At 38.7% G+C, this 20,510-nt stretch overlaps 1 protein-coding gene across 3 annotated transcripts in view; it reads right to left on the reverse strand.

The window, feature by feature from the left end:
• Positions 1 to 20,510, reverse strand: part of dennd4c (DENN/MADD domain containing 4C) — a 174,785-nt gene that overhangs the window by 26,657 nt on the left and 127,618 nt on the right. For 2 of the 3 annotated variants that reach the window (XM_059970020.1, XM_059970021.1), the window contains exons 19-22: positions 17,561 to 17,708; positions 14,275 to 14,400; positions 8,596 to 8,712; positions 2,485 to 2,622 (exon numbers count right to left, since the gene is read on the reverse strand). In XM_059970020.1, the coding sequence (XP_059826003.1) occupies positions 2,485 to 2,622; positions 8,596 to 8,712; positions 14,275 to 14,400; positions 17,561 to 17,708 (529 nt within the window). The remainder of the gene's footprint in view (positions 1 to 2,484; positions 2,623 to 8,595; positions 8,713 to 14,274; positions 14,401 to 17,560; positions 17,709 to 20,510) is intronic. The other variant, XM_059970022.1, reaches the window with a different exon arrangement.

Here is a 20,510-nt window from a genome sequence, read left to right on the forward strand (position 1 = left end):
GTAGGTCTGTAGTCTAGTGTAGTTTCTTTTCTGTGTTGTTTTCAGGTAGTTCATTGTAGCTTTTGTACTGTTTCATGTAGCACTATGGTCCTGAAAAACGTTGTTTTGTTCTAACTGTGTACCAGCAGTTATGGTCAAAATTACAATAAAAGTGACTTGACTTGAAGGTGATTTCTAAGGTATCAGAAAAGCCAAAAAGAGCTCGTAAGGGTGTTACACTTAGTTTAAAGCTAGACATAATTAAGTGTTTCGATCGTGATGAACCAAGTAAGGACATTGTCCACGCGTTGAACCATTCGCACTATTTATACGCAGAGAGAAAGAATCTTGAAAGCTGCCAATGTTACTGTTGGTTCTGCTCGTAGCAAAGTGGTCTCTCTTAGTCTGCATCCAATAATGGATAAAGGTCTACTGCTTGAGTGGATTGATGGGTACACAAAGCGTGGTGTCCCATTAAGTTATCTAATACTTAAGGAGAAATCAGTCAGTCTTTTTAATAAGCTGAAACAGAAAGTACTGGAAAATGGTGATTAAATTGTTGCAAAAGTGGAATTCAAAGGTAGTCATGGGTGGTTTGATCGGTTTCTGAGGTGAGCGCAGCTTTATAGCTTAAAGTTTACTGGAGATACCGAAGCTGCCGAAAAGTTTCCAACAGAACTGAAGAAAATAATTACAGAAGGTGGGTTATTCATATGAGCAAGTGCTCAACTGTGACGGAACTACAATTTATTGGAAAAAATTGCCAAGCACCACAACCTCCAACGATTCAGCCTAACATACCATCACATGTGTGCTCCCTGTCTCCCAATTCTAGTAAGTGAAACTACACTGTACATACATTATTTCTACTTTATCTAGGCTGTATATTTTTACGTGTTATTTGGTATGATTTGGCAGCTTCATAGCTTAAAGGTTACCGGAGAGACTGCTTCCGCTATGTAGTGAGATTTTTGCTACACTAGGCAGTGCTGCAATGATTGCAGAAAAGTATTTCTACCTTATATAGGCTGTACATTTGTCATATCATTCCTGCTTTTACTATATGTTACTGTTATTTTAGGTTTTATGTGTTATTTGGCATGAGTTTGTAGATTATTTTTTGGGTCTGGGAACAACTCACAAATTTTTCCCATATAAATAAATGGTAAATGCTTATTCACTTTACGACATTCCAGCTTATGAACCGTTTCATAGGAACGCTCTACCTTCAGATAGTGGGGGACACCTGTACATACAAATAGGTATTTAGGAGACTTGTGAGATGGGTTTACCAATTAAAAGGCTGCAGACATCTTCTGCCACCTAGGAAGCTTGTTTGCAGCTACATTTATACTTACAAACTGAACAGGTTATGAACAGTTCACAGGAGTGGAACCCTGCATCCATTTCTGTCTTCTCAATTTTACTGAAACCAGGTGGTTAATTCTAAATACATCTCTGTGCATTACAGTTTTGTTTTAAACACAAGATAGTGAGGCAGGGTTTAAAAATCAGATGAACTTTGTTTTAATTGTAAAGGGGGTTTCTTTTTTTCTTTGTTACTGTTGGGAAAGGGTTTCCTTTTGTTAACTAGCAGGAATGCTAATTTACTGATAACGAGAATGGTATTCCTTTGTAAACCAAATGGGGATTAATGTTCTTTCTTCTGAGTCTGTAAACTTTTGTTGACGGGCTTTTGGGCAGATCAGCGCGAGGGGGTCGAGAGAGAGGACGCAATGCTCTAAGCTGGGCGAGGATCGGACCCCAAAGGGGGGTCCGAGGCCGGGAGATTCTCCGAGGAGGTGGGGGGGGGGGGGGGGATGAAGCTAGATGTGCTTGGTTGACCACTCGGAGGGTCCTGAGCTGTTTGGAGAGTCGAGGAGTTCGGAGGGTCCTGAGCTGCGAGTCGAGGAGTTCGGAGGGGATCGAACGGTGGCCAGAAGACTTCAGTAATTGAGCTCCAACGGTTGTGCATGAAGTGGTTTGGACTTTGATAAGTTTGGCGCCTTTTCTTTAATTTTCTCTTCATATATACTGCCTCGTTATTAATCACTTAGTTATAGTAACCTTTATAAATTGTACTCATTTAATCGCATATGGTGTACTGTCTGGTTTTGGGCGAGGCGGGGACATCACACAGCATCCACACCAGCTGATTACCCAGTTTGGCGGGGCCGAAGGCTGCTCCCCCTAGACAAGAACGAGCTGAGCGAGCCTGAGGCGACCCAGGGAGTTACATAATATAGGGTTCTTTAAATTGTTCAAGATTATTGAAAAATTCAGTTTTCTTGTAGATTACCCTTGAAGCATCTTGATCATTTACAATGTGTAAACATTGCCTAATTCTACTATCTTTACCCAATTACCAATTCTAGTACCATATAGGAACTTACAAACAAATACATCTACTGATTATTATTCATCAATCAAAATAATACATTTTAAAATATAATAATAAAGCAATTCAAAGAATTACAAATTACTGAAGAAATCAAAATGACTTACAGTTGCTCCCATTGTTGCCAACTTGAGAACACTGAAGTTTTACAATGCTGCTACTTGAGTGCAGTCTTTCTGGGGAGTTGGAACTCTTCATTTCTTTATTCATTGCTGAATTCTCACCAGCACTGCCTTGACTTTTTTCTATAAGGTGCAAAATCAAATTTAGAAGGAAGTATTTATTTTCATTCAAGAGATTTAAAATTCAAAAATCAAATCCATGTTAAAAATACTGACAATAAACTGTGAAGAAACACAAAATAAAAACAGATCCAAAGCAAAACTGATATTGATAAGTGTCCCCTTGCACAGAGAAATAATATACAATACATACAAGTGGGGGAATAAAATGATAGGAGTATTCAAAGATCAAAATTAAAAAGACTATATCAAGGGTGTCATGGTAGCATAGCAGTGAATGTAACACTATCAAAACTTCCAAGTGTCAAGAGTACAGAGTTCCATTCCAACACTGTCTTTAAGAAGTTAGCAAGCACATCCTTCCCATAAGTGTGTTTTCCTCTGGGTGCTTCAGCTTTCCCCCACAGTCCAAAGACATACCAGTAGGTTAACTGGTCATTTTAAATTGTCCCATGATTAGATTAGGGTTAAGTAGGTGGGTTATTGGGTAGTGTGGTTCGTTGGGCCAGCAGAGCTTGTTTCTTGCTGTATCTTTAAATACAGAGATAAATAAATAAAAATTTTGATGAAAAACAACATTTCAAATGAACTGGGAAGAGGGATAAGTTCTTATGAAGGATGTTATTTATTATTAAAAATTATTATTTTTCTTACACTTTCTTTGTAGTTCAAATTTCCTATGATTGCTTGTATTTTTATATAATCACTGATTAATTGTTCAGTAAACCTTCTGGCAATTGTGGTAGTTAGCTCCGTATTTTTCTGCAGTGTGTCAAATCACTTGAATCTGCCTTTTTTAATATAGATTATCATCATCACTGGAGTTTTGTTTTCTCTAGCCTGAATATGAGAATGACCACAACTGCTTTCTCTTTCCTTTGTTCTCTCCGCTCCTCTTTATTTGCTTGTTCTTTGTTTTTGTAACACTTTGTAAAGTTGCCTAGCAATAAGTTTAATGCCTCACTCTTGACTTCCAAAGAACCTTTGGATCATAAAAACATCAGGATCCAACAGCTTGAAGATTTAAGGATATGAAAGAATCCCAGACAAAGGAGGAAGTTTCAGTGCACATATTCTAATAGGTGGCAAGACCTTCCTCCTTACTTTACTAATCGTCAGAGAAACACCGAGTTCTTGTTTCAATACACTTACTAAGGGACGTTTAAGAGCAAAGGAAAACTATTCTACTTGGTTCTGTTTTGATGAAGTTGAACATGAACATAGCTGCCATAACAAACAAGGTACAGGAGTGCTCCTACTTTCTTAGAAGTTTGCAAAGATTCGGAATGTCATCTAAAACTTTGACAAACTTCTATAGATGTGTGGTGGAGAGTATATTGACTGGTTACATCATGGCCTGGTATGGAAGAAATCACAATTGCGGCTAATGAAATCTGGTTGCTAGATGACATCAAAAAGGGAATGGGGAGTCATAGAAAGCTCAGGGGAAAGGAAAAAACTGGCTGGACGTTAGCAGTCTTATCACAGTTAAGAAAATGAAAATGCGTTGAGTAAGATGTTGAAACGTGAACATGCGGAGTTAAAGAATCAAATATGGGGGATGACTGAACAAGTGGGGAAATTAACTCAACAAGTAAAAAAGGAAAAGGACAATTATGATAAATTACAAAATCAGAATGACAGAGCAAAAAGTCTGATGAGCAAATCTGCACTTACTAAGTGAGGTAACAACAGAATAAGTACTTAATTGGATCAAAGCGTATTGCATGGAGATTCAAGGTAAACTGAAGCAGTATCAGAAAACGCAGCAGGGACCTTAAGTACGCAGTCCTGCCAGTGACCCTCCTCCTTGGATCACATTCCCTACATTGGACAATACTCTGAAGCTGGAAGCTGCACCACCATTCAAACTCGGAAGAAATCCAGGATGGACATGACATAGACCCTACAATGACCTCTAGTGATTCAAGTGAGGATGACAATGATGGGACAATAGGGTTGGCAGCCAAGTCTTGACTTGCCCATTATAGACCAGGGAAGCGAAGACACACAGGACTGGAGATGGAACTTTGAAAGGAGACATATTTTTTAAAAAAATCAACCACCTGAACTGGAAAATATTAACAAAGTGAGTTAAAAAGCTTATTAAGAACACATACAGCTTGCACTCATTTGATGGGATTAAATTCTTGGCAAATCAGAGTTGACTGACGGTAATAATTACATAGGAGGTAACAAACAAAATTTTGCTTGGATTACATCCACAGATTTTACATTCCGATTCTAGAAATAAACGGGCATTTCAGAAGGAGCTAATTTTACACCTGATATGTTAAGTATTTTCTTTCACAATATTATTCAGAATGAAACTGATCTGCCATTTACTTCAGCATCAACTGCATAGACATAACGTGTTGAGTAATTTATTTAACTCAGAAACCGGAGAGTAAACGGACCTTGTTTGCTGTCCTAAAATAAATAATTATGATCACACACAAAATATTGGCACATCACACTTTGCCTTCTGTGGACAAGCCAATTCTGGATCTACAAAGCAATATCCCCTTGAATCCCATGCCTCCTTACTTTCTCAATAAGCATTGCATGGGGTACCTTATCAAATGCCTTGCTAAAATCCATATACACTACATCTACTGCTCTTCCTTCATCAACGTGTTTAGTCACATCCTCAAAAAAATTCAGTCTCGTCAGGCACGATCTGCCCTTGACAAAGCCATGCTGACCAGTCCTAACCATATTATGCCTCTCCAAATGTTTATACATCAACACATCAAACACTACGGAACAAACTGATGGATGACTTCATCATAATGTCTAAGTGGATCAGTAGCTTCTCTATGGATAAAGCCACAGGAAGGCTCTGGTGGAGCTGTTAAAATCCTTCTTCATTACAGCACCCATGCAAGACAGCAAGAATTGACACAAACTAAGACTCAGAAGGATGTTGTCAGGAACTAGAACTAGAGTTGAGCTAAAGGGAGAGCAATTACAAAGTTTAAAAGGCCTATAGACCAATGAATGGATAGGAAAGGTTTAGAGCAGAGCTTCCCAACCTTTTCTATGCCATTGACCAATACCATTAAGTAAAGGTCTTACTTCAGTGGTTAGTAAGTTGATGGAAAAGATCCTGAAAGGCAGGATTTATGAACATTTGGAGAGGCATAATATGGTTTGTACAAAACAAACAAGGCTTTGACAAACCTCAACAAGGCTTTGTCAAGGGCAGGTCATGCCTGATGAGACTGACTGAATTTTTTGAGGATGTGATTTTTTGACATTGATGAAGGTAGAGCAGTAGATGTAGTGCATATGGATTTTAGCAAGGCATTTGATAAGGTACCCCATGCAAGGCTTATTGAGAAAGTAAGGAGGCATGAGATCCAAGGGGACATTGCTTTGTAGATCCAGAACTGGCTTTCCCACAGAAGGCAAAGAGTGTTGAAGACGGATCATATTCTGCATGGAGATCGGTGACCGTTGGTGTGTCTCTTCATGATTTTTAAAAAGGAAGTGGAGGGATGGGTTAGTAAATTTGCTGATGACACAAAGGTTGGGGGTGTTGTGGATAGTATGGAGGGCTGTAAGAGGTTACAGTGGGACATCGATAGGATACAAAATTGGGCTGAGAAGTGGCAGATGGAGTTCAACCCAGTAGGCCCAGGGCTGAAATGGTTAACACGAGAGGGCACAGTTTTAAGGTGCTTGGAAGCAGGTACAGAGCCGAGAAGTCAGGGGTAAGTTGTTGCTGTTGTTCTGTTTTTAAAAAAATGCAGAGTGGTGAGTGTGTGGAATGGGCTGTCGGTGACAGATCTGGATATGGATACCATAGGGTCTTTTAAGAGACTCCTTGATAGGTTCATGGAGCTTAGAAAAATAGAAGGCTATGGGTTACCCTAGATAATTTCTGAAGTACACCTTCAGCACAGCATTGTGGGCCGAAGGGCCTGTACTGTGCTGTAGGCTTTCTATGTTGCTATCAGTTTTATTCCCACGATAATAGCTGGGGAAGGTAATGGTGAATAGTTCCCACTACCTAGTAAATACTCCCAATGGTGTGCATCTCAAACAGGCTCTGACAACAAAGTCCAGCTCCTGGCCTTCACATGTGGCATAGCTATTAAACCTGGCAGAACCATTTCTACTGAAGGAGAAGGGGCAAAGGTGCATTACTGGCACCTAAAAAGCAATCGCTATGGGCAGATGGGACTTGTCAGCCGTGGTTGGCAGCTCAACTGAGAGACAGTAAACAGTGACTGCAAATTTCTGCTGCCTTTTGGGTGTTCCCACTCATGGTGGGGAAGGCTTTGGGAGTAAACTCCTGAGGAAAAATCTGATTCTGGAGTCCCTAAGGCAGTCCTATGTTGAGTTCAATGCTGACTGGCCACTTGTGTCAAACTGTATCGGTCTCTGCAGTTTCTATGGATTCATCAACTGCATGGAGAGAAGGAGTCTGCTGCATGGACAACAACTTGCATTTCATATCATACTGCCTTGGCTTGTGTATCACGTAGGTAGCTGGGATGAAATACCTTTGGACAATCCTGAACAATGGGGGACCTCACAAGAGTTGCAAAAGCCATAAGAAAGATTAAAAATGTTGATGCGGCTTTAAAAGAGTAAGCAATCACATTGCTTGTGTCTTCCAGAAATAAACAACAGAAATAATTGAAATGAGTAAGATGATTCGCCAAAATCATATGGCATCGTATCTTCTCTTAGCTTGTAAAGGGAGAACATTGCAGTTATAGGCAAGGAGCATTGTACTTACATACCTAATGCATGAGAAGACACAAATTTGGCTGATCATATTCATAAAGGAGCAGCTAAGGTACATCAATCTGATTTATGGAATTACTTTGACTGGATCTAATTAAATCTAGGAAACTGAGGACACTCGATATCATGAGTTACAATATTTGCCCTAACAAGTCTTACCATAATATACATCTTAATTAATTGTATAATGGCCATCTTTAATAGAGCTATTCAAATTCATGTAAGTGTACCTACTCATAAGGACAGTTCACTTGACAATGACATAAGTGTCTTTGATGTTTTCATAACATGGATGAAATTTTGATTATTCTATATTTAATGCAGGTACCGCAGGTTCTACTGCCTCTGAATTTTCAAATCTAATTATTCTAAATGTGTGATTTAGAATCAAAGAGGGGGGCAGGAAATGTTGGATGAGGGTGCAGAATTGCTATTTTTCTTCTATTTTCCTTGTGATTTAACTTTACTATGCCTGCTTCTATATCTAATCATTAACAAATATACAAGTAACTTCAGTGAAATTCCCAGCAATTACTGTATTGTTGCTTCTGTACTTTTTCTACAAGCTTCTTGGTTTTCTGTAGCAGGTGTCACACCACTAGATTTTGGCTATTTCATAGGTTAATTGTTACCACTGGAATTTTGTAATTCCTAATCTGAGTATGAGATGCCCATGATTAGTTTTTCCTTCTTTGTTCTCTCGGCTCTTCCTCTCTCTTGTTATACCTAATAAAATTGCTTACCAATAAGTTTAATACCTCATTCTTGACAACAGAAGAATCTTTGGGTTGTAAAAGCACCAGGGGGAAGCAGGCCAACAGCAGTGCCTATTTGGGAAAGGACAGACCATGTGACCTACTCACGGTAGTGTGTTTTAAACAGATACTGGAAGGGACATTAACTTGTTAACCCAGAAGAGTTTAATCAAATGATTAAAGTCTCCCAGATAAACCCAACCTGCTCCTATTACAGTTTAAATATTATAATCCTGAAAAATGTCACAATGTTGCTCAAATTAAATATAAGCACCTAAACATAATCAAATTAAACTGATCTCCTCCCATTGTGTGCTTTATCTCAAAATAATTACCACGCAAATCTTGCTTTTCACAGCCAGGCAGTGTGTGACATGGGTAATTAAAGTAAGCGAGTGTGTTAATCAGGTGACTAAATTTATAAAACAGAGTGGAATGTCAAGGCAATTCTCATAACACTTGCCTTTTTGCTCTGTAATTAGACCAGATGAGCCAATTTCTACTAACGCATCTTCCTGCAGGTCAATGCCATCACGCCGAAGTTCATCTTTAGATCCATAACCTTGGTCTGACTGAACACCTGTAAAGAAGCAAATACACATATTGAACACAATAAATAGTTCTTAATGCATGAACCATACAAGTATCATAAAACCCATTTTACCTTGTCCATTACAAATTAAATGTCCTTTGGACTAGAAATACTCAAGAACTTTCTCGTCAACACCCTTTATACATATACATTTTAGAATGAGCTTTTACCATAAGACAGTAACACCTTAAAAACACTGGTTAGGATAACCATGGGAGTATTATATGCAGTTCTGGTTGTCACATTATAGAAAGAATGTGATTGCATTGACCGAGTGAAAAAGAGATTCATTAGGATCTTGCCAGGACTGGAGAATGTAAGATACAGGGAGATGCATTTGCTTTCCCTAATGTAAAGGAGGCTGAGGGGTGATGGGATAGAGATACAAGATTATGAGAGGCATAAATAGCTAATGAATGTCTAAAACCATCTTCCCAGATACAGCTATCAAAACAAAAGAGCTTAGGTTTAAGGTGCAAGAAAGGAGATTTAAAGGGAATGTGAAGGGCCTGTATTTTTCTAAATTACAGAGTGGCTGATATCTGATTGCACTGGTGGTAGTGGTTATAATTAATGTGTTTAACACTATTTTAATGGACTCAAATAAACAGAGCATAGAAGACTACCATCCTACAAGCAAATGGAACTAGTACAGATGAGCAAAAAGCCTGGCGAGGACACTATGGCTGAGTATCTTGCTTCTGTGCTGTATCACTCTTCCCAAGTTATAAACACACTGCAAGAGCAATGCATGCAACCATAAAACCATTTGTCTTGAATATAGTTTTACTTGAACAGAAATTACAAATATTTTGAACAAAGTTTGAACTAGAAGAGTGCGGGAAATAAAAGGAGACTGAATATTTAACGTGTATAAAGACCACAAGAAATGAAGAGGAGGTCAATCAGCTCCTGGAGTTTGCTCCGTATTCCAATATCATGGCTAATCTGAGGCTGGCCTCAACTCCACTTTCCCAGAACTCTTGAACATATGCTACAATTCAACCTCTAATGCTCTCCGAAGAGAAACATTTGAAAAAAGATCAAAACCCTCTGGTCGATTAATCAACATCAGAATTCAAATCAATCAGAATCAATAAGTATATAACTTTATATACTGTTGAGGGGGACGACCTATCAGGGGAGTCACAGTGACCAAGTCTCTGGCACTAAGTCTGATGCTCTGGCTCAGAAGAGCAGAGGTGAAGAGAACTGCGGTATTGATTAGAGACTTCACTGTCAGAAGAACAAAGACGAGATTATTTGCACACAATAGAAACTTCTGGATGGTATGTTACCTCCCAGATGCCAAGGTCAGGGATGTCTTCGATCAGGTCCATGGCATTCTCGGAGTGGGGGGGGGGGGGTGAGCAGCCAGAAGTATTAGTACATATTGGCACCAATGATGACATAGGTAGACAAGGTGAGAAGGTCCTGAAGTGATTTTATGAAACTAGGTGGACAGCTGAGAAACAGGACCTCCAGCGTAATCTCTGGATTGCTACCTGTGACACATGCCAATGAGGGTAAGAATAGGATGATTTTGGTGGCTGAGGAACTGGTGCAGAGAGCAAGGGTTCAGATTTCCGGATCATTGGGATCGCTTCTGGGGAAGGTATGACCTGAACCTGAGGGAGACCAATATCCTTCCGGGCAGCTTTACTAGAGTTGTTTGGAAGGGTTTAAGCTAATTTGGCAGGGGAATGAGATCAGAATGATAGTGCTAAGGATGAAGTAGTTGGTTTACAAAGGCAATGTGTAATGAAACTCCTAGCAAGGAGAGGCTGTTGCTAGGTCAAAATTGCAATCAATAGAATGAGTTGCAATGTAAAAGACAGACAAAATTGCTTTATATTTGACTGAAGGTTTTATATTTGAATGTGTATAGTATACAGAATAAGGGAGATGAACGTAGCACAGTAACACATAGGCATTATGATGTTGTAGGCATCACTGGGTCATGGCTCACAGAAGATTATATCTGGGAGTATAATGTCCAAAGATACACATTGTAAAGAAAGGACAGGCAGGAAGGCAGAGGGTTTGGTGTTGTAGTTGGTAAAAACACAAAATGAAATCATTAGGAGGAGGTGACATAGGCTCAGAAGGTGTAGGATTGTTGTGGGTAGAGCTAAGGAACTGCAACAGTAAAAAGACCCTGATGGGAGTTATATACAGACCCCAAAACAGTGGTAAGGCTGTGGTCTACAAGTTCCAATGGGAGATAGAGAATACATGCCAAAAGTTCAATGTTACAATAGTCATGGGGGATTTCAATATGCAGGTAGACTGGGAAAATCAGGTTGGTTCATGGTTCCAAGAGAGGGAATTTGTAGAATGCCTGCATGATGTCTTTTTAGAGCAGCTCGTGATTGAGCCCACTAAGGGGCTCAGCTATTCTAGATTGTGTGCTGTTCAATGAACCAGAATTGACTAAGAGCTCAAAGTAGGGGAAAGTGATCATAATGTGATGGAATTCACCCCAAAATTTGAAGAGAAGCTACAGTAATACAGTGGAATAAAGGGAATTAAAGGCATGAGAGAAGAGTTGGCCAAAATTGATTAGAAAAAACACGGGCAGGGATGACAGTAGAGTAGCAACAGCTGGAACTTCTGGAAGCAACACGGAAGACACAGGCTATATACATCCCAAAGAGGAAGAAGTATTCTAAAGGCAAGCTGAAAGAACTGTGGCTAACAAGGCAAAGCCACCAAAAAGCCAAAGAGAAGGCATATAATAGAACAAAAATTAATGGAGTTGGAGGATTAGGAAGCTTTTTAAAACCTACAGAAGGCAACTAAAAAAGTAATTAAGAACGCAAAGTTGGAATACAAAAGTAAGCTAGCCAATAATATTAAAGAAGATACCAAACATTTCTTCAGAGACATAAAGTGCAAAGGGAGACAAGAGTGGATATTGGACCAGTGAAAAACGATGCTGGACAGGTAGTAATAGGGGCAAGGAAATGGTGGACAAACTGAGGAAGTATCTTGCATGTACAGGGGTTGTATTGGCAAGGTTACGGCGCTGGAGGATCATGGCAGGAAGAGTTTTTCTTCCTTCTACCGTCTGCGTGAGATGATGGGCAGTTGGGACTTTGAGACTTTTTACCGTGTGTCAGTCTTTTATCAATTATGGTATTGTCTGCACTGTTGCAACTAAATGTTAACTTTAACTATGTGGTTTTGTGTAGGTTTTTGGTTTGTTGGGTGGTAGTGCTGGTCTCTTGACTTGATGTGTCTGGGTAGTCTTGTTTTGTCTGATGGATTTGGAGTTCCTTTCCAGGGAACGTGCTAAGATGGTAGCACGATATTGAGACGCAGCAGCCTCTCCGGACTCTGGATTGGGGATTACCAAACATTATGTGGTTTTTCTTGTGTGGTCTGTTTTGTCATGTGCTTTTTTGTGATATCATTCTGGAGAACGCTGTCTCATTTTTTAACTGCATTGCATTTGTGGCTTCTAAGTGACAAAAAACTGGATCTGAATCTGAATCTGTATGGTCATGCACTTTTCAAGAAATAAAAAGTATATCATTTTCTAAATTTAAAGAAAATTCAAAAACTTGAGGCACAAAGAGACTTGGGAGTACTTGTGCAGAATTCCCTAAAGGTAAATTTGCAGGTCAAGTCTGAAGCGAGGAAGGCAAATGCACCATTAGCATTCATTTCACGGGGACTAGAATATAAAAGTAAGGATGTAACGTTAAGGCTTTATAAAGAACTGATGAGGCCTCACTTGGAGTACTGTGAGCAGTTTCGGGCCTCTTATGTAAGAAAGAATGCAACTGACACTGGAAAAGAATCAAAGATTCATGAAGGACTGAAAGGATTGTCATATGAAGAGCATTTGAAGGTTCTGCGCCTGTACTCACTAGAGTTCAGAAGAACAAGGGGTGACCTAATTGAAACCTATTGAATGCTGAGAGACCTCAATAGAGAGGATGTTTCCTATGGTGGGACAGAGTCTAGGACCAGAGGACACAGCCTCAGAAGAGAGGGGTGTCCTTTTAGGACAGAGATGAGGAGGAAATTTTTAGCCAGAGAGTGATGAAACTGTGAAATTCATTGCGGCACGTGGCTGTGGAGGCCAAGTCTTTAAGAATATTTTAGGTAGAAGTTGATTGATTCTTGATTGGTTGGGATATGAATGGATATGGGGAAAAGGCATGAGATTGGGGCTGCGAGGGAAAATGGATCAACCATGATGAAATGGCAAAGACTTGATGGGCCAAATGGCCTAGTTCAAAGTCTATTCAGATATCTGATGGCAGATGGGAAGAAGTTATTCCTGAATTACTGAGTGTGTGCCTTCAGACTCCTGTACCTCCTTCCTGATGACGTACAGACAACCCCTCAATCCCAAACAAAGCTCTCTAATTCTTTCAGCATCTAATTTCTGAAACTGAACATTTTTCCAGTCAGCATATAAATAATGGCCAGTCACCTAAAACTTCAAAAGCAAAGAAGTTGCTCTGTAATCAGTTTTTGCAAAACTAGACTGGTTCAGCTACACTTTCCAAGTTGTACCTATTTTTCCTCTATTATCTTCTAAAAACAAAAAGGAATAACTTAACAATAATTCCATACTTTCCTAAACAGTTGCACAAAATAGCAAAGACTGCAACATTCCAGTTTAGGACACTTACCTAAAGCTGACTATTACAAAAGAAAATGGTGGCTTATTTGAAAAAAAAACATTGAATTACCTCATGGTCTATAGGGATCTATCACTTACATCTTTGTACCACATTCCCCAGAAGCTCTTCGAAAAAATTAAGAGCTCTTGACCTCGGCCTTAGGCCAATCCAAAAGCATGTTTAAAGACAAAAATAGACCAACAACTTCGAGGAAAAGACTGAATATTAATTTTCTTCATCTGTAGGCTTCCAACTGAAATCTGTCTCATGTTATACAAAGAAAAATAGTTTTTGTTCACAGATAACATTCCCTTTCTAAATTATGGTCAGCCTCCAAACACTAAGACAAAAATTTTTTTTTTCTTCTTTTCAAACTGACACTGACTCAGACTTGGTCCAAACATTGGGCTCTTTGGAGTTGTAATTTTTTTGTACAAAAATATACATTACAAATGAAGTTACTCTATTAAGAACAAAGACTAAGGAGCATAAACAGCAAAATAAGTTAGAAATACACCATGTGTACAAGAATGAAGCAAAGGAGATGGTAATGCAGTTGCTAAGCCAGTATCTTACATGGAAAGTCAAATACTCACAGCAAATTAAGGAGGAACTGCAGTCATGAAACAAACTGCAGCAAAATTCAGTGATAACGAGGAACAAAAATAAGAAAATCTAAGTTCTAGATCAAGGAAATCCCAATGTTCAAAGCAACAATTTGGATATGGTAATTTGTTCAAAAGCTACAGTATACCATATGTCCATGTTGAAGTTTCCTGGCTAGAAGAGTTTCAGAAGAAAATAAAGTTTCATGAGAATTCCAGATGATATTAGTGATTACCATCAAATCTTGTCAATATGGATTTTATGTAGAAAATTACTGAAGCTATTGCAATTCAGAACTTAATACCTGTGCTACCGTGATTATCAGTGGAATCTAGTCTGATTAGGTCTCGGACGAACACATGCTCCCCATTGTTAGCATCATTAGAACTATCCACGCTACCATGGCTCACAGCATCCGTATCACTTCCACCTGTTCACCATATCAAATGAGGCAAGGAAAAGTATAAACATATTATTCTAAAACAATTTTCTCTTGCAATACATTTTATTTTAAACTAACCTGACAACAATAAAAATGCAAAGCAAAATTTAACCCAGTGAAAATGAAAATATAAGTTCTTAGACCATTTCTTTATTGAAAGAAAGTATAATCAATGGAAAATTACCAGCAGCTTAATAAACCCTCTGGAAGAATGATTGAGCTTAGAACATATTACAAAGCACTGAATTTTGTGAAGACTAAATATTGCCAGTCAGTACATTTTTAATAGATAATGGGTTTTTGCATGGCAAGCTACTATCAGCTAAACGCCAAAATAATATACAGTATAAAGAGTATCTGGAATGTGTGACCAAGATACACAACTGGGCACATCTTTGATTAAGCAACGTGAAAAATGATTAGTTATTTAGGCAGCATTTTAGTCTTCATCTTCATTCTTCAGGATGTGAGCACTGCTGACAAGGTTAATATTTATTATCCATCTGTAACTGCCCTCCTGGAGGTGGTGCTGAACTACCTTCTTGAATTTGAGTTCTTGAGATGTTAATCCTGTAAGAGTGTATTCCAGGGTTTAACCAAATGACAACAAAGAAATATTTTCAAGTTAGATGGTGTGTGATTTCAAGAGGAATCTGCAGGTGGTGTTCTCAGCACCTGGCACTCTTGCCTTTCTTGGTGGTGATAAAAGGCTGTCAGAGTAATACAGGTAACTGCTGAGTATTTTGTATAATGAGAATAGTAAATTAAATTTCATAAAGAAAGCGAAATGAAGAGAGAAGGATAATCAGATGAAGAAATACTAACTGAAAATTAACTGCTTAAAATACCAATTAACACAAATTTCAAGCGACGGAACTCAACATTGAGGAGATTGAGGTCCTTTGGAGTATGCAGGCCTCTCCTTCACATGTTCTACCAGTCTGTGGTTGCCAGTATAATCTTCCATGCGGTGATTGGCATTGTTATTGGAGTCAAACTGGACACACTGGAGGTTGTAGTAGAACAAGAGACTCTACGGAAAATCCTGGCAATTCTGGACAATGTTTCTCATTCTCTACGTGCTACCTTGGCTGAACAGAGAAGCACTGTGGCACTGTAATTTCCTTTGGGATCAATGAAGTATCTATCTATATCAGTTTTCAGTGTCCACTTGTGTTAAGGTAGTCCTTGCTTTCGAACAGTAAAAAAATAAATTTATCAAGAGACCTTCGAGCATGCCCATGAGCCTAGAAAGAGAACACATGCTTTTCCATGCACTGGAATGTCAAACCAGACAAAACATTAGTTTTAAGAAGCAACACAAACAAAATAGTTTGTTTAAACCTTTACTGTGAGACTTTTGCAAGAATGTCATAACAATATCTAGCCTCATTAAATGTAGTCAATAACAAAACAGATCACTATCACTTTGACAAATCTCATAAAGTAGCACTGTTCCATTGATTAGCAACATAGAGACTTACCAAGTCAGAATATGATTTATCAAAAATAAAAACTGCATTACCTCACAATATTAACTCCTTTGTGCAGACCAATTGATAGCCAATTCCCATCCATATTTTCCCCATATTTGGGCAACTACAGCTTACAAACATCTAATCTGTACCGCGTTTTAAGATTAGACATTGATAAAGCAAGTCTTTTTAAAAGTAGCTCAAATCTAACCTGTCGTACCCCACTAATAAGAGGATGAGTGATGACCTCAAATCTATGACAAAATGGGGGGGGGGGGGGGGGTTAAGAGGAGATAGAGTAGAAATATACATTTAATAAGCCTTTTGACAATGCACTGTGCACAGCATAAGTTGTAAGATTAATTGAAATTCCAAAACTAAACTACCTCAAAATTAACATTAGAATGTAAATGCATAGACTAAATTTTAAAACATACTCAGTGAAATATCACAATTACTTGCATTTGTTCAGTTTCTTTTGCAGGTGCTTCATGCACCATCAGCACGCAAGAATTCAGGGTAAAAATGATCTTGTTGACTTTGTGAGAGTTTGCAATGGAAAAGTTGCGCAACGGAAAATGATGGAAATACTCAGCAAATCAGGCAGATGCTTCTGTTCTGCTTTATACTTTCAGCATTTTTTTAAATTTCAGATTTCCAGTCTTGTACCACAGCAACCCAGTAAAAAAGTGATCATTTATGTTTTGCTCATCTTTGTAAACAATGTAACTCCTGCTCTCAAAATTTATTTAATTAGAATTCTAGAAAACAACTGACTAAACAGCTGCTGAAGTTCGTCTGATATCTCACAAATATTATCTGTAGAGAAATGTAAGAGCTATGAAGGCAATATTCTCTTTTTCTATAAAGAACCAATTTAATTTTCTTGCCTTCTCCACAGTTCCTGTTTCTTTCTAGCTTTAAATCTCATTTGTTGGCAAGGAAAATAATTAACCCAGTGCATGTCAAAGTCTCCTAGTTGACCAAAATGCCCCAAAGAAATATTCCTTGAAGTCTACAGAAAATACTGCTGAACAAGAAAAGGCAATGACTGTTCTTCTACAGTTTCAGTGATTCAGTTGCTCAAATCCATGATGTTATCCATGCAACTTGACCTACAAATTCAAACATCGCTGAAATATTCCTGTCAAGTTAGTTCCCCAAATACAATATACTTTTCATTTCTATAATCCTCTGCTACAGTTTTCTTCTTGCCATCAAGCTGACAGCAGTTTGCACAAAGCCAAACTGAAAATATTTGAGCACCTAATATAATGGAGTTTATGATTGATTATCAGGAACTTTTGTCAATTTAATGCTAACTTATATATACACACTAATTAAATTAATAGCTGAAATATATGGTGCAGTCTTCTATTTGACTTCACTAGGTGCCCAAAGCACCAGGCACATTAATGATGGCACAATATTTGTAAAAGTATTAATTACATCAACCAGTTCTAGCCCTAGCTGTCCCATCAGGCTCTCACAATTACTAGTGTATTACACATTCTAACATCCTAGGTCTGCATAATCTTTTTATTATTTAGCAAATTATCATGACAGCAAGTTGCAACAGAAACTGAGAAATTCTACTGTTGATTCAAGAATTAGTTGGCTAAAAACCATTCCCACAAATACACCTACTAATTTTGTTCTTTAATAAAGATTACCTGAGGTCAACAAAACTTGAGCATTTGAAGAGCTTGACTTTTTGAAGGCTTGGCGAAATTGTGCGACACCTTGAACCACATTCCGCACTTTTGTCCACAGGAAACAACCACTGCGATTACTACTGGGCCAGGGACTCTCCAAAACAGCCTGTAGTAACATTCATCGTAATATCAATGAACAAAAAAATCTTAGAATTGTCAATACCTTAATTTTTTTCTGTTTAACATGTGCTCAACCAGTTCCAGTCAGATAAGCAGACTATATACCTTTGTCTTTAATTCATTTATCTATCAGGAAGTTCACATCATTGACTAGTATTTAGCTTTGGACTGATAGCCCAGCTTTGGTTTACACTCCAATGACTTAACAATTAACGCTCTCCAAATACAACCAGGCTATATGACCATACCAACAAAAATTCAATGTTATTTATGAGCAAGTTCTGCAGCACTCTGATATAGAAGTTACCAATCTGATGACAATGGAATGCAGGCACTGCAACCTCATGTTCTCCTCAAACAACACCAGATGCAGTACAAATAATCTATAAAACAAATTTTAAACCATTCATGGCAATGAAAATGTAACCAACTTGAACATGTCCCAAATCTGAACGCCAGCCTGGCCACACACAAATATAAATACAGGTCTACCACACTGGATACTCCAATCAATAATCCAGTTCCACCGCTGGTTCAGACAGAATTTTCACTAGCCTAATTTCAGATTTCCTGGGTCATTGCACCAACCTGTCGCCACTGTTTAGGTAACACCATTAGCAGAATCAGTTGTTGGAATGGTCTTTATAAGAAGCAAATCATTCCTCAGTGTTATTCTGCATTTACTTTTATAACCTGTGCTCATCCAGTCCCAGACATGTCTTCATTGACTAAAGGAAATACTTCTCGTGGTGCGAAGTGCAAACACCATCCAAAAGCGGAACTCTTGGTAAAGAATAATGTTTACAGTATCTACCTGTCGCCATTAATTCAACCCCTGGACAATAGCATATTATGCTCTTTGAAGGCTAAATGTTGCTCCTGCTTATCAAGCAGCTACTAAGTGTAGTTGAGTCTGGCAGACTAGTATAGGAATTTGTGAAATAATTCTGTTCCATTTGTTGTTCCTTTTTTTTAAATATCCAAGGGTGAGGTGATCATCAAGTGGGTTAGAAGTGTTTATTTATTTAATCCTCACCTAACCACCAGTGATTCGGGAAAAATCACTAAATTGGCACTGCATGTCTCAATTTTTTTTAATATTGTATATTCCGGAGTATAAGCCGACCCCCCCATTTTCAAGGTTAAAAAAGTGACTTCTTCATGTCACCTTTGTATTAGCCGACCCCTTTTGTAGAGGTTTTTGATTTAACCAGAAAAGACCACAAGATCTCACATGCTGGTACTCAACTTTGCCAGATCAGGAACCTGGAAATTTTGTGAACCAGTACCTGCTAAGAAAACAGGCCTACACATTGCAGAGCGTTATAGGCGAATTCTTAATAAATAAACCAGGGAGAGAAATTTTGGACTCGGTTTCCAATGGAAAAGAATCCTCTGAAATGTAACCCCCGTAAAACCATTTAGCACCCATCGCAATCTCGTTAAAACATAATACGGGGTGGCGGGATCAGTACGTGTACTCAGTATTGAGTTTGCGACCACCATGTACAAAAGACTAAAACAAATGCGATATGATGATGGCTTCAAGCTGAAGGTTGTTGATTTTGCTAAAGGAACGAATAATTCTGCAGCTGCTAAGAAGTTTAGTGTAAAGTTTAGTGCTGAGGGAAAAGCCAAAGGCGAAATGTGCAAACCACGGGAAAACATGCCAGTGGCCAGAACTGGAAGAAAAAGTTTTACAGTGGGTGAATCACCGGCAATCATCTAGATACATCGTCACCAGAGAAATGATTCGAAATCAAGCGTTGAGATGGGCCGAAGAACACCATGTCAGCAAAAATTTCAAAGCTACGCAAAATTGGTGCACCTGATTTATGTACAGACGTGATCTTGTGTTGAGAGAAAAAACAAAGGTTGCTCAGAAAGTTCCCACAGAGTGTTGTTGTTTACATTCCAGAATGCTGCTTTTTGAATGGACGAAGTGGGTTGATTGAAGTGGGTTAAAGAGATGTGGCGTCGACGTCCCGAAGGTTTCGGGAAGAAAAAGTCACTATTTGTCTGGGACATGTTTGAAGTGCACTTGTCAGGTGAGACAAAAGCAGCACTGAAAGTTGAAAACATGGACATTGCAGTCATCCCTGGTGGTTTGACATCCATGCTCCAGCCACCAGATGTGAGTTTAAACAAACCATTCAAAGAATTCATGTGTCAACAGTGGAACAAATTTGACTCAAAAACAGCCAAAAAATACGACCTGTCTTCCGTGTATTCATTTTTCCAAAGTTGGCACCCGCTGTATAAGCCGACCCCCTATTTTTAGGAGCAAAATTTAGGGCCAAATTCTCAGCTTATACACCGGAATTTACAGCAAATCAACTTACATTCCAATCTTTTCTAAAAATCGAGACGTGCAGTGCCAACTTAGTGATTTTTCCCGAAATTGAGTAGGAAGAATTGAGAGGCTCTGAGAAGTTAGTTTTAGAAGTTAGGTGCTAAGTGAAAGGACAGAACCTCCAGGATGGTGATCTCAGGAGTGCTGCCTGTGCCAAGTGCTAGTGAAACCAGAAACAGGAAGATCATACAGTTTAACATATAGATAAGGAGTTGGTGTAAGAGGAATGGCATAAGATGTTTGGATCATGGATCATTGGGCTCTCTTCCAGGGCCCTGTACAGAAGAGGTGGTTTGCCCTGATCTACAATTGCAGGGAACCAGAGTGCCAGAACAGATAGTGGAGAGGTCATGGAGACAAATATTGTTAAGACCTCACACAAAGTCAGGAGTCAAAAGGTTGAGCATGTTGCATCTAATGTCCTGAGCTGCATAT

The sequence above is a fragment of the Hypanus sabinus genome, chromosome 5, assembly GCF_030144855.1.
Source record: "Hypanus sabinus isolate sHypSab1 chromosome 5, sHypSab1.hap1, whole genome shotgun sequence".
NCBI classification, from domain to species: Eukaryota; Metazoa; Chordata; class Chondrichthyes; order Myliobatiformes; family Dasyatidae; genus Hypanus; species Hypanus sabinus.